This window comes from Argentina silus (assembly GCF_951799395.1).
Source record: "Argentina silus genome assembly, chromosome: 5".
Taxonomy (NCBI): domain Eukaryota; kingdom Metazoa; phylum Chordata; class Actinopteri; order Argentiniformes; family Argentinidae; genus Argentina; species Argentina silus.
This window is the reverse complement of record NC_139659.1, coordinates 13,784,442-13,798,102: the sequence shown is the minus strand read 5'-3', so window position 1 is coordinate 13,798,102 and position 13,661 is coordinate 13,784,442. Positions and strand designations below refer to the sequence as shown.

Below are 13,661 nucleotides of genomic sequence, written 5' to 3'. Positions count from 1 at the left end.
AGTCAGGAACAAATCCAGGCTTTCTGCTGCACGTCTGGGGTCAGCCAGTGACGCGACCGAAGTAGGGCTCTCAACAGCCGAGAACTGGGTGTGTGTCTGTGGCTTTGCACTTGAGTGAAACGCGCACACACACACACACACACACACACACTCTGTCACTGTCGGCAGCCCGGTGCCTGTAAACACACACACTCACTCCAAGAGGGAGAGGACAATCTGAGTAGTAGTAGTAGGCCTCAATACAACATGGCAGATATGGAAGCTCTGCTCAGACCAACACAAGGTAAATGTACTCACTATTTCATCACTTAGGCGGGGCCGATACATTCTTACCTCAGACTGCAATGCTGCTGTTGTCCATAAATCAAAATATACCTGCCTGCTAGCTGGACACACCTAGTTCCTGTGAGGCGGTGTTGCTATGTCAAGGTTTAGGTGTATGTTGTTGTTGCCTGTGTCGTATCCAGACTGGGATCCTGTTTGGAACAATTATGGCCATTGTTTGTACCCATAGGAAATCTCTCTCCAGCATTAGCAGCGTTGTGTATGCTGCTGGAATGCTGTTGGGCAATGAGACTGTGCCAGAGTTGTACTATGGCTGTGTGGGGGGAGGGTGTGTCGTGGTTAAGTTGCTCGATGGAGATGAATCATCCGCTGAGAGAGTGAGTTACAGTAATCTAGAAATCTCTGTCACAGCACGTAGGCCTATGGGCCTATCGAACATACTGCGTCTTTTCTTCAGGGGGTTTATGAAGTCAAATACGTTGTGTATACACAACCGTGTTCAACAAGTATTTTACTGATGAAGCCTAGTCATCTGTCCAAAAGGTTTAACTTCTAGGTGAGGATATATTATTATGTATATTGTACTACAACTGTCTGTCTGCTCTTATGGCTGTTTGTTTTTTGGGTTTGCATTAATGTGTTATTGCGAGAGGCTTGTTACCTTTTTCAGCTGCAGTGTTGGGTTGCAGAGCCCCACTGCTCTTTGTTATCCGACTGTCCGATCCCACCTATGGCTTGTTGACGGCCGGGGAGTGTGTAGTGTGTAGTGTGTGGTGTGTAGTGCACAGCTGGACTTCCTGGAGCAGGCTACTAAGCATGGCCAAGTATTTGATCATTGCATGCAGGTTCCCTTCAAAACAAAGTCAGCTGGACTGTCCCTGTTGGTGAGCCTTGACGTAGGCCCGCCCTCTGCTCTCCACCCCCTTTCTTCTCTCCCTCTTCTTTTACACTACCCTGCAGAAGTATTTGGACAGTGAAGCACGTTTTCTTCTTTTGGCTCTATACTCCAAAGTTTTTTTAAATCAAACAATGAATATGAGGTTAAAGTACAGATTGTCAGCTTTTGTTTGAGGGTATTTGTATAAATATTGGTATTTAGAAACAACACTTTTTGTACATAGTCCCCCTATTTCAGAGCACCAAAAGTATTTGGACAGATACATATTATGTCCAAATCAAGCACTCATGGATAGTGATTTGGCGCATATATACATGCAATACCTGCCTGAAGTCTGCGAGAACAGTCAAGAACGTTCCGTTTTTTTGGCCCTGAAAAACTCCCTAGTTGCTATTGCAGTAGGCCTATGTTTGGGGTCATGTAACGATATAACAGCACATTTTAGCTGGGCTACTTTTGGTCTATCCCATGACCATTAGCAAGATACGAGACAGATCAGTGCAGACGGAGTTGCGCGATCTGACGTGAGACAATGAGGTTCAGCGTCGAAGAAATGCCGTCAGAAATAAAGAATGAAGCTGATGATGATATCGACACACTGTTGGAATGCTACCGTGATTTCAATGGCAGCGGTTCAACCACCAAGTGTCTCTTTGTCAGGCTGAAGCTTAGTGGTCGAGATGCTACCATGAAAATGACGGGAGGGCTGTCTTCTAGATTACCCTCCCTCTCCCTTCTTCCCTCTGTTTACTTCTCCCTCCTTCTCTCTCATTCTCCTGTCATTTTCTCCTCATCAACAAGCCCTGCAAGGGTGCCAGTGTGTACCATGTGTACTCCATCGCTCTACCTCACTCTGCCAAAGGCTGCCAGCCCACTCGTTTGGTTGGCCCTCCCTCATCCTCAGTGTAGTACAGGACACACACACTCACACACACACACCCTTCTCAGTCGTTTTCTCTGAGCAGCTGCAGCCAGAGAGACTGTGTTTATAAAGGCTCAATCTTGGGAGAGCCTTGTCCCCGTCTTATCTAATGGGCCAGTCAGCACTGCCTAGTTAAGTATTAAGTGGCCCTCTTGTGTTTGCACTGTAGCGTGGTGCATTGTTTCTCTAGTAGAGAGACAGAGACAGAGAGGGAGCAACCCCCTCCACACACACACACACACACCCTGCTCCACGCTTAGCCGTGTGTGTGTGTGCGTGTGTGCGTGCGTGCGTGCGCGTGTGCGACCTCAGCTGCCTTCTGAGGACCTCAGCACTCAGCCCAGTACAATAGATGAGCTTTGGCACCACCTTATGTAACAACTCTGCCGACCACTCAAAACTAACCCCTTATCTGAAAACACAGAAATCTGAGCAAAGAAGGCCAGCCAAAGGAATCTCGCACAACGTTTGCGTGCTACTGAGAGTTCTTCTGCAAAACTACCCACCCCCCTACCCCCAGTCAGTTTATAAACAGATATTTAACTTTGATCTCTGCCCAACCACTAACAACTCAAAGTCGCAGCAGCAGTAATTTGAGGTGAGCAGAGGAGTTTGACTGCCTTGTGTCTGTGGTTTGTCAGATATGCAATGTTCTCTGGGTCTGGGGTTTGTTGAGTAAGCATCTGTTAGCTGTTATGTCTGGATGATGAGTCACCAGTCTGACAGAGAATCAAATAAAACACTTGAAGAGGGAGTTTAATTAAAACCAAGGCCGCAATTAACTCACTGTTGCGTGTAGAGGGGCGAGTCCACAGCAATAGGTTTGATTCGATTATGATCTTGACGTACTCTGTGTCCCATTTTCTCCACTTATCCCCTGAAACATGCAATTCCCCACATTGATCTAAAAACAGGATTGGTCTAAGCATGGCCGCTAACGCCAAGCCATTCCCATTTTAGATCCATGTCCAAAAGTGTATACTTCAGGAGAAGGGACATGGTGCGTAGTATTAGGGTCTAGGTCAGGAGAAGGGACATGGTGCGTAGTATTAGGGTCTAGGTCAGGAGGCTTGAGGAGATGTCAGTCTAATGTTTGGTTAATTTTTGACACCCATGTGCAAAGAGGAACTTTGTTATGAGTTGAGGAGCGTGTGGAGAGAATGTCCTAGCTGGGCAGCGTGCTGGGGAGACTCTCCAAAAACATCTGAGCATGTTTTTAATATTATAATTATTATCATTATATAATAATAATAATGATAATAATGGTACTTTTAACATGGTATGATCGAGGCACAGGCCTTGAATATGTTATAGATGTTATGTTATAGATAATGTATTGGTTGATATTCTGGATTTTGTACATTCTCTCAGTCAAGAAGATTACATTTTCACAAATAGCCACTTTAAATTGACTTTTCAATTCCACTCAATGTTTTGACCAATACTTCCGCCAAACACACCACACACCACACACACGCTCCTGCCCTCACAGGCTGACCTCTGCGATGGTCCCTCTCCCCAGTCCCACTTGACTGCATCAGGTGTGAGGTCATGGGGCTCTTTGCTGGAGGCCCCTGCTGTGCGTGCGTGCATGTCAGTGAAAGTCACATGGTTGTTGTGGTTCAACAAGCGTTTACCACCGTTCCCCCCCCATGCAATTGCTATGTTCAAGCACTCTCCTCCCTCGTCTTCAATCGTCTCCTTCCTGGCTGATTCTGTGCACTCTCTCCTTCTCCTCTCCCACCCCCCCACCCCCACCCACCCCCCTTCCAGACTTTATCAAATGAAGCTCACTGTGTGGAGGACATTCTGAGGGTGAGTAGTACGCAAACCTTTTTTCCGCTAATCCATCGTCCTATTTCTTTAGAAAGGCGGGGCTATTGCTTGTTAGCGTTGTAGTCATTATCATCATCATCCAGAATGTTGGCTTGCTAAAGAGGGATCAGAGCGTCCAGTCACATGGCTGATTGTTCACATTCCAGTTTGTTAGTTTTTTTTATCTGAGGCATGTTTCCTCAGAGAGCGTGCGTGCCATGTGTGCATTCAGGGCAACAGCCACAGCAGCCCATAATGGGCTATGTTAAAGCAGTCACACTAGGATTGTTGTGGTGGTGGTGATGTTGTTGTTGTTCTCGCTTTCGGTGTCTTGTTGCCCTCAGAAGGGCACCATGAACTCAGTCACATGTTGTGTGAGTGTGTGTGTGACTTTGTGTGTGTGGGTGATTTTGTTTGTGTGTGTGGGTGAATGTGCGTGGATGTGTGCGTGCACGTGGATGTGTGTGTGCGTGGATGTGTGTCTGTGCGTGGATGTGTGTCTGTGTGTATGTGTAATGGCCTCTAATCTGTTTCTCATGTCATCTCTGTGCTCCATCAGGAAATGACCCACTCCTGGCCCCCTCTGCTGACAGCCATCCACACACCCAGCACAGCCGAGCCCTCCAAGTTCTCCTTCCCAGCCAAGGTGAGAGCCTGGCCCGCCAATAGCTACCCAATAGTAACATACTGCTGCTTCTGCTACTGCTACTAACACTATTACTACTACTACTACTACTACTACTACTACGACGACCACATCCTGCTATTGCTACTACTGCTTTTACTACTAATACGACTACTACTATTTCGACTACTACTACGCTTCTGCTAGGACTACTACTACTGATACAACTGCTGCTGCTGCTACTACTACTACGCTTCTGCTAGTACTACTACTACTACTACTGATACGACTACTACGATACTACTACTATTACCCCTGCTACTGCTGCTGCTTCTGCTACTGCTACTACTCCTGCTACTATTACTGCTACTGCTACTACATTGTTCTTGAATACTTTATTTTAGCTGCCCAACCTACTTCTACTGCATTGGTCTTAAATACCAGATTTTAACTGTTTAACACACTACTACGACAACTACAACATTTGTTTTTGATTACTTAATTCTAGCAGCCCAACATCCTACTACTACTACTTTTTTGTTTTGTTTACACATTCTATTTCTAGCGTTTAAAAGCAACTCGGAATCCCCAAAGCCAGCTAGCAATGGCTAGCTACTCTATTTGCATAATACCAGTGTTTTTTTGTTTTTTTCCCCCACATGAATCAGTGTTGTCTAGAACAGAGGTACTCAGAGAGAGCATGATACACAGTAAATCTGCGTAGTCACCATATCAGCGGTAGCAACACCTAAAGCTGCTTATCTGTACTCTCTCCCCCTTCACAGGAAGCACAGCATGTCCCACCGTCATTTCCAGGACAAAGTAAGTCCCTCTGGGGGGGTGGCGAGCCTACACTGGTTCACACATCACTGGGTCATACAGAATACCACTGGGAATGAATATCACTGCTCAGCTATGGGCTTTAGCCACGTCCTCTGTTCTGTTTGCTAAGACAGTGATAGTCAAAGGACTTGCATAAAGCACACATCTGGTACCAGTGGTATGACATTCATATACATTGTGTTTAAAACACAATGTTTGGCTTTAGCCCAGTGTTCCTCTCAAACTAACGAATACAACAATGAACTGAGGTTTTATTAGCTCATGGAAGTTGATGGGGTCTCTACTCTCTCTCTCTCTGTCTCTCTCTCTCTCTCTCTCTCTCTCTCTCTACTCTCTACTCTCTCCCCCTCGCGTTCTCTGTTAACTCCACCACAAAAACATGGGAATGGAAAAAAAAAAAAAGCCCTGTGGTGTCACCTCAAATTAGGCTCAGCCGAGAAAGGACTTTGACCCCCCTGACACACACACACACACACTCCCACCCCGTGGTCTCTGAACATCAAAGCCACTTCTACAACTACCACTTCCTTGGCTGTATTGGCACGCTAGCACTCTCTCTCTCTCTCTCTTTCTTTCTTTCTTTCTTTCTTTCTTTCTTTCTCTCTCTCTCTTCATCTCTGCCGGACGTCCATCACAAACACTTGAACCTCTGGCCTCCCTCAGCTAAAGCAGTCATTGATCACAGCCGCGGCATTTATCTCTCCTCCATTAATCTGAGAGGTCCAGCCAAGAACCAATAAACTTTGCTAGCTAGCTGCTGCTCCTGTACGAGCCTAGCTCTGCCCCCCCTGGCCCCAGCTCTCTCTCTTCAAGTTTTATTGTTATTTTTGTTTAACTGTCCCTCCCTCTTGGCTCACCGATTGGTCAGCTTAGGGGGACGTGTCCTCCTATTTGGTGTTTTTTTTTTTTTTTTTTTTAATGATGTCTCTCTCTCCCTCCCTCCCTCCTCTCTAGAACACTATGGCTCTCCTCCAACAGCTCCCTCCAGTATCAATCAACAGAGCTCATCGTGAGTATATTACCTCTCTGTCATGTCATGCCCCTATCGGCCGCGGTGCGCCACAAGGGTCCATTTTGCTCCCCTTCACCATGCCCTCCCGGTGGGGTTGAAAAGGTCATGATGTCTCTTGTGGTCAGACGACATCCAGGAGGGATTGGGGGGGGGGGGGTTGACACAGTGAGTCCAGTGCTGCTCTGTGTGTATTAGATCCGTTTTCAGTTATGGATTCCTCGGAAATGTCACAGCTCTCAGATCACTGAGAGAGGCTGAAGCAGGTGTGTGTGTGTGTGTGTGTGTGTGTTCACTCCTTACATGAATGCCACAGATGGGTATCCTGACCCCCCTCCTGTTTCATGACTAATAGTGGACAGGGCCTGCAGAGTCAGTGTCCCATACAGTAGCAGTGTTCTGTCTCATGATCTCCCTGTATGCCTTGCCCATCTCTTTAACATCACAGTGAGATCATTATCTGTATATTTCAGTTAATGAAATACTAGTTTGCTTGTCCCTAGCCCCCTCACTGTTTGAATGACAAAAGCACCATATCATGATTGACTTGTGTGTGGTTAGGAACTCACACACACACACACACACACACACACACACCATCTGAGCCTGACCACGTGACAGGAAGCTGCTGGTAGGCCTCGCAGAACTTTGGTGGGCTAGCTAACCTCACATGGAGCCCTCCTGTCTATTTATAGCCATAAAGAGAAGTTAGGGGGGCTGGAGAGACCATGGAGAGGAGGGAGAAAGTTGCCTCCAAAGTATTAGATGTATTTCAAATACTTTTGAGCGTTTGCTTTGAGCCTGCCTGGAGTGCCAGATGGGTGAGGGTCTGCACTTTGTTTTGGTACTATTCCATTGGTTCCATTGTACCAGGCAAACTGGTACAAGCTCTGCTAAGTATTTAAAAACGATTTCAAGTACTATTTGAAACTTAATCTGGCCCCATAATGCTGATCTGAGGCTTGCGTTTTTCCCTCCTTATAATGGTTCAGGTTTAGGATTTGGGGGTAACCTGATTCTCGAACTGTGCCTCAGGTGTGTCTTGTACCTTTTAGCATGGAGAGGAGCTCACCTGGCAGGTAAATGAGCCCGTTCACCCCCACAGGGTCCTCCATTATTGATGAACAGAGCCGGTACCGAGAGGTTTCCCTTGGGCTCTGGTCAGGAGGAGTGCAATGCCTGGGACATTAGTGTGCACGTCATTTGAGACATTGGCCTATCTCTCTCTCTCTCTAAGCTCAAGGCTGCCAGGCTTTAGTGCCAAAGACAACACAAAACGTGGACACGTGGAATAAGCATAACAAATGCTAGGCTAATCCATGGAAATGTGTCTTTTTAAATTACAGTCATGACAACTGTATTTATCTTGGTTACAGAGTATTACAAACTATTTGTTCTAGTTCAGGTTTACATAAGCCAAGGTACTAATGTCTCCTGCTTTGTGAGAGTGGATGTTTGAGACATGGCAGGTTGGGGTGTGTGTTGTGTGTTGTGTAGTGTGTGTGTGTGTGTTGTGTAGTGTGTGTGTGTGTGTGTTGTGTAGTGTGTGAGAAAGGCACATCTGGTGGAGTGCTCCAGGGGGCAGCTCAGAGATCCTGGAGGCTGCTGTGTTTGGGTTGGAGGGGGTCCCGCTGAGGACAGGGTGGATTATGGGGGGGGGGGCAAAGGATTTATATTTAAGGGGGCTGTGAGGAGGCTGTACCTCCACAGAATTCATCCCAGTGTTGTGTCTTCTGTGTTGTGTTGTGCTACGCTGTCTCCTAGAGCTAGTAGACAACTTGCCAGAATGATACACATTACTTTAAAGTGAGGGTAGCAGAAAAAGGACCCTGACACATTTGTCTATAGTTGGGCCTGCTTTTAGAAGACTTTTTCATGTGATTTATATTTAAAAGAAAGTATTAAATTGGTTAAAGAAATGGCTTTGGTCTCCTTTTAGTTTTTCCATGTCCAACTTCAGGACAGATTATGGACTCTCGGGATCTGTCGAAGGATACATGTGATGTATTCTTATTAGATTTGTATCAGGCTCCTCAGTGGCTGCCTTGCCTAATGAATGCTGTAGTGACTTTGACTCTGCCGGAGTTCCTACTCCTACGATTGTATCACTTTTAGCCGATGTTTACTAACCACCCCTTGGTGTTATGCAGTGTTCACCCTGGAAAGAGAGAGAGGACAAACAAATGAGTGGTGACAGACCTTGAACTTCACTAAAGCACACAAGGGCTGGGTATTGGCAAGGACCTCACAATATCATGATACGATGCTATTGTGATACATATATATTTGCTGAAAGTATAAAAATGTAACAGAAAATTCTAAAATCTACTGTGTTGTGTGTAACACAAGATCTTCTCTAGAGCACACCTAGATCTTCACTAGAGGACACCTAGATCTCAGTCTCCTGCTAGGGATGAATGTCATAGGATCCACTGCAGTTCAGTGTGGTAGAGAACTGCTTGTGTGGAGAGGGTACAGCCTCCTGCAGTGTGTGTGAATGCCCCAAGACATGTCCGAAGGAAACGTAAATTGTTTAGACAAGTTTAGGGTTTCCACACCTGGTGGGGTAGATATGCGACAAAGAAGGATCAATGAGTTAACCAGCTAACTATCCTCAAAGTATCCCTCAGGAGTGTTGCATTGCCAACCAGTACTTTCTTTGTGTCTCACCACCTCACTGGCCTCCCTGTTAAAACTCTTTGTCTCAACATTCTTTGGTCTTGACACCTGCCTGCTGTGTGCTCTGGTCCTGACACCTGTCTCCTCTGTTCTCTGGTCCTGACACCTGTCTCCTCTGTTCTCTGGTCCTGATACCTGCCTCCTGTGTTCTCTGGTCCTCCTGACACCTGTCTCCTGTGTTCTCTGGTCCTGACACCTGTCTCCTGTGGTCTTTCAGTACGGTTGCAGCAGCACATTCCAGCGGGGTGGAGTCAGCCAGCTCCAGCGACTCTGAGAGCAGCTCGGGGTCCGAGTCGGACAGCGAGAGCAGTGAGAGTGGGACAGAGGAGGTGCCACAACCCCTCAGGAGCAGCCCACCTGTGCCCAAGGTAGAGGGACACACACACACACACCTTTATTATATTCAGGTATGCACCCAACATTACAGGTTTTCATTGATGGATAATATCCTGTCTGTTTGATCTGTCCAGACTGATGGCCCCACGGTGACCAACTGGCAGCTGAACAACTGGATCCGTGTGAGCCAGCAGAACCCCATCACAGAGAGCCAGAGTGACCCAATCGCACAGAGCCCAGTCCCCAAGCAGCAGCAGGCCCACCATGAGGAAGAGGAGGAGGAGGAGGGGGCCGTAGCCCACCCCACACCCAGGGACTACAACTCCCACACCCCGACTCTGCGGCCGGAGTTCAGCGACAGCGAGGCCAAGCCTCAACGTGACGCCAAACACATCGACAACAACATCATCAACCAAGTTGTCCACCCCTACAAAAACGACAAGTACCCCGCCGCCACCGCCTCCTCCCATGGGGACGGCACCCAGAGGAAGACGGTGGGCAACAAGCACCCCTCCAAGCCAGCCAAGGCCCCCCGCCCCGAGGACCCCCAGCCTGCCGGTCTCCGGGTGGAGAGTGTGGAGGTGGCCCATCGCGACAAAGACCCCTCCTTCACTGACAGGCCCAAGGTGAAGACGAAAACCGGGCACGGCAGCAGCAAGAGCAGCGCTGGCGGGGCCAAAGCGGATGGCAAGAAGCCCGCCAAGCGCACCTCGTCTGAGAAGAGGAAGGCGAAAGAGAAGGAGTGCAGCGGCCCTAAAGTGACCCTGGTGTTGGACTGTAAGAGAGACACCAACAGGGGGAGGTCTCCGTCGCCCAGCCCCGTTCAGCTGGACCAGCCGTCCCCGGCCCTGCCCCCGCCCCCTGCGGTGAAAACCACCAGCAGTGTTCGAACTGAGACGGTGATGGTGGCCCAGAAGGGTCATAAGAAGCCTCGGAGTCACCCCCCCGCAGCCGCATCAGTGACAACGCACCTCCAGTCCAACTCTTCCACAGCCAAGCGAGGAGGGGAGTCCTCGTCCTCATCCTCAGCCAAAGCCTTCAAGGCCGCCCCGGGCCCCCCGCCCCGCGGTGCCCTGGTGGTGAAGATCGAGCTCAGCCTGCTGTCCCGGGTGCCCCTCCTGGCCACCCTGAGAGCCACCCAGGGGGGTCCAGACAACGCCAGTGGGAAGAGACTCCCACCGCTGACCACGGAGAGGGGAGACCCCGACACTGCTGCTACTACTACCAAAGTCTGCAAAAAGAGACCAGTGGGTTGACTTTCCTTCATGTTGTGAAATGGAATTACATGGTCTTGCTGATATTATAATTATATATTAGATGTACATATTTACAGATATTATTTGTTCTGTCTTTTAGAATGGCTGTATGAGACATGCTTTATCACACAAAATAGAAAATTCTCCTTTTACCTCTAGTCCCTATGATTTAGATGGGAACGAATTGGTGTAACAGCCCATGCTTAGACAAATTGTTGGCTTGTAAATCCCCACATGGAGGAAGTGCACAAGTGCACTCTTCAGGAGAAGGGTAGACAGATCTGAACACAATCAAAGTGACCTGCATAGCCACTTGCACAGTAATATGCACAAGGCTACAATATACCATAATATGCTACAATAACTGTTAAAATAAATAAAACAAACAAAGTATTTGGGTCTGATTAAGGGGGGGGGGGGTGGCTGGGCAGCAAATAAAACACAAGGCTTCTTGCCAGACCAGTTGCATATTAATTCTGGTTTCTGGAAGCATTCAGGGTACTCCATCTGTCCTACAGTGAATCAACCATGCTTTTTTAAATCATTTTCAAAACAGTGAAAAGATGCCAATAGGCCTTATAATTGATATACAGTATCTGCTCTTTGTTTTGTTTGGCTCTCCACTAGTGAGGTGTGAAAGAAAGTTGCATGAAGGCTTTTTGTTCTGTGCTTTGCTTCTCCTGCCAGGGCAAGCCTGTAGAGTGGACCAGTGAACCATAAGTGCTATAGAATGATAAACTTTCTGGTCTGCTGGAGCATATAAAGAAATGTAACACTTTGGGTCTTTGTCCATAGAGGCTTGTCTTTTCAAGGGTAAGGAGAGAGAGAGGGAGACAGACTGACTGACTGTCAGAGAGCGCACTGAACAGAGAAAGAAGATCTAGAAGAGAGACGGAAAGGGAGAGCGAGATGGAGCCCAGTCAGACAGAGAGAGAAAGAGGGTCGGATGTGTCAAATGTTTAATTCTCTCCTTATCCCGCAGGCTGACAAGGAGGCCAAAGCCCTGCCCAGGAAGAAGCCAAAGCTGGAGAAAGACCTCAAGCCCTCCTCCTCCAGTCAAGCCTCCTCCAAATCTGAGTGAGTAACGTTAAACCCGTCTCACACTGAGTTGAGGTTCACGAGGGGTTTGGTAGTGGTGGGAAACTATTACACCACTGCTCAGCTCAGCCATCCTGTTGGGTAGAGTAGCGTTCACTCCCCCTGAGTTCAACATGGTATGGAAGTCACTGTCACTTTTCTGTTTATTCTGTTGTATGATCTTTAACTATGAATCAGCAAAGCTTGGGTGATTTCCATGCTCCTTGGCAACCTCTCCTTTGGTGCTCTTCAGTAAAATGAGTTTGTAATCCCAATAACACCCCAGAGACCAGTCAGTGTATCAACCTAGGCGGTCTCCCATTAGGGTGGAAAGTCCCCCTCCACAGATCCACACATACACCCAGCACCTATCCCTCTGCAACTCACTCTACCAGCTAGCTCTAAGGTATTATCAACTAGTGTTGGCATTAACGATCTCCCCTCTCTCTTCAACATGCTCTCTGGTCCGCTCTCCCACAGGACTTCCAGGAACCCCGGGGATGACAGGGAGAGGAAGCGGCCCAAGAAGGCTCCTCACCCTCCCCTGCAGCAGCAGCAGCAGCCCCCCACATCCCAGGAGCCTCCTTCCAAGGGTCCGGGACACAAGCGGAACTCAGGGAAGGGCCCTGAGCCTAGCACTGTTGTTGCTGCTGCAGGCAACGGCAGAGACACCCCGCCCGTCAAGCACAAGAAGAGCACTGGGAAACAGCGCACACAGCACTCCAAGACCGGCAAGGTACTTGTACCACAAAAACAAAATGGGTTGTTGTACTGTATATTTGTTTGCTGTTTGTGAAATTGAGTATGTAAATGTGTGGATTGTGTGTTTGGGTGCCTTGTGTTTTTAATATGTTGATGATTAGCCCTGATGATACTGTATTTAATGTTGTTGGCTAGCAGCTAGCCACACCAGGGCTAAGTAGTAGCTTGGCTACTACGCTAACACGGTGCTTCTTCTCTGTGTTGTGACAGAAGGCCCCTAAGAGCAGCTTTGCCGTCCCAGCGCCCGCCCTGCCCACCGTAGCTGCCTCATTCTCCAGACCTCTGCTCAAGTTTGAGGACAGGTAAGATGACCTCCCTGGGAGCTCATATAGAAGTTTTCAACAAAACTTCTACATTCACTAACACTGGTTGCCAAGTGCAATTTATGGCGTTCTCTGGTCATTAGTTCTATTCGTATTGACTGCCATCAAAACCACCCAAGTGCTGGTTGATAGTTCCAGAACTGATTTCTAGTGACTCTGTCCATGGTGAAAACAGCAAGGTAACAACATAAACAATGGCATTTTATGAATGGGTATAGGCTGCAACAATGGGAATTCCAAACCATTGGTTGTATAATATTTAGTATTGTGTCCTAATATCTACCAATGTTGCCCTCATCCACAGGCAGTACCCAGTGGAGTATCATATGAAGGAAGCCAAAAAACTGAAGCACAAAGCTGATGCAACGGTTACGGTAATAATTAGTTTGCTCTATTTCGTTCATTCAATTGACTCTGTTTTTTTTTTCTCTCTCTCTCTCTCTTTCTGTCAGTGTGTGTGTGTGTCTCTCTCTCGTTGTCTCCCTCTCTCACACACAAACCAGACACGCTCTTTGGCTATTATTAACCCAAGGCCTGTGTGTGGGTGTTCTTTCTGCAGTCAGATAAGGTGGGCAAAGCTATCAACTACCTAGATGCCGCCATGTCCTTCGTGGAGAGCGGCATCGCTATGGAAACTGACCCCCAGACCCCGAAGCCGGCGTATACCATGTTTGCGGAAACGGTGGATCTTATCAGGTCAGCAAACAAACAAAAACAACCTGTACTGACAACTCCACAGATGTTGTGCCAATATCTGAATGTTTTTCTTGAAGTAGTCAAAGGGATTCGACCACATCAAGGTCTGCATTTGGCTCGTATACAACTCAGTAC

General features: G+C 47.8%; 1 protein-coding gene across 2 annotated transcripts in view; it reads left to right on the top strand.

The window, feature by feature from the left end:
* The window catches only part of aff1 (AF4/FMR2 family, member 1), a 32,356-nt gene that overhangs the window by 13,423 nt on the left and 5,272 nt on the right, over window positions 1–13,661 (top strand). For both annotated transcript variants that reach the window (XM_083669866.1, XM_083669865.1), the window contains exons 4-14: window positions 3,879–3,920; window positions 4,480–4,566; window positions 5,331–5,367; window positions 6,343–6,397; window positions 9,294–9,444; window positions 9,547–10,659; window positions 11,651–11,745; window positions 12,226–12,481; window positions 12,718–12,809; window positions 13,135–13,204; window positions 13,390–13,526. In XM_083669866.1, coding sequence (XP_083525992.1) covers window positions 3,879–3,920; window positions 4,480–4,566; window positions 5,331–5,367; window positions 6,343–6,397; window positions 9,294–9,444; window positions 9,547–10,659; window positions 11,651–11,745; window positions 12,226–12,481; window positions 12,718–12,809; window positions 13,135–13,204; window positions 13,390–13,526 — 2,135 coding nt within the window. The remainder of the gene's footprint in view (window positions 1–3,878; window positions 3,921–4,479; window positions 4,567–5,330; window positions 5,368–6,342; window positions 6,398–9,293; window positions 9,445–9,546; window positions 10,660–11,650; window positions 11,746–12,225; window positions 12,482–12,717; window positions 12,810–13,134; window positions 13,205–13,389; window positions 13,527–13,661) is intronic.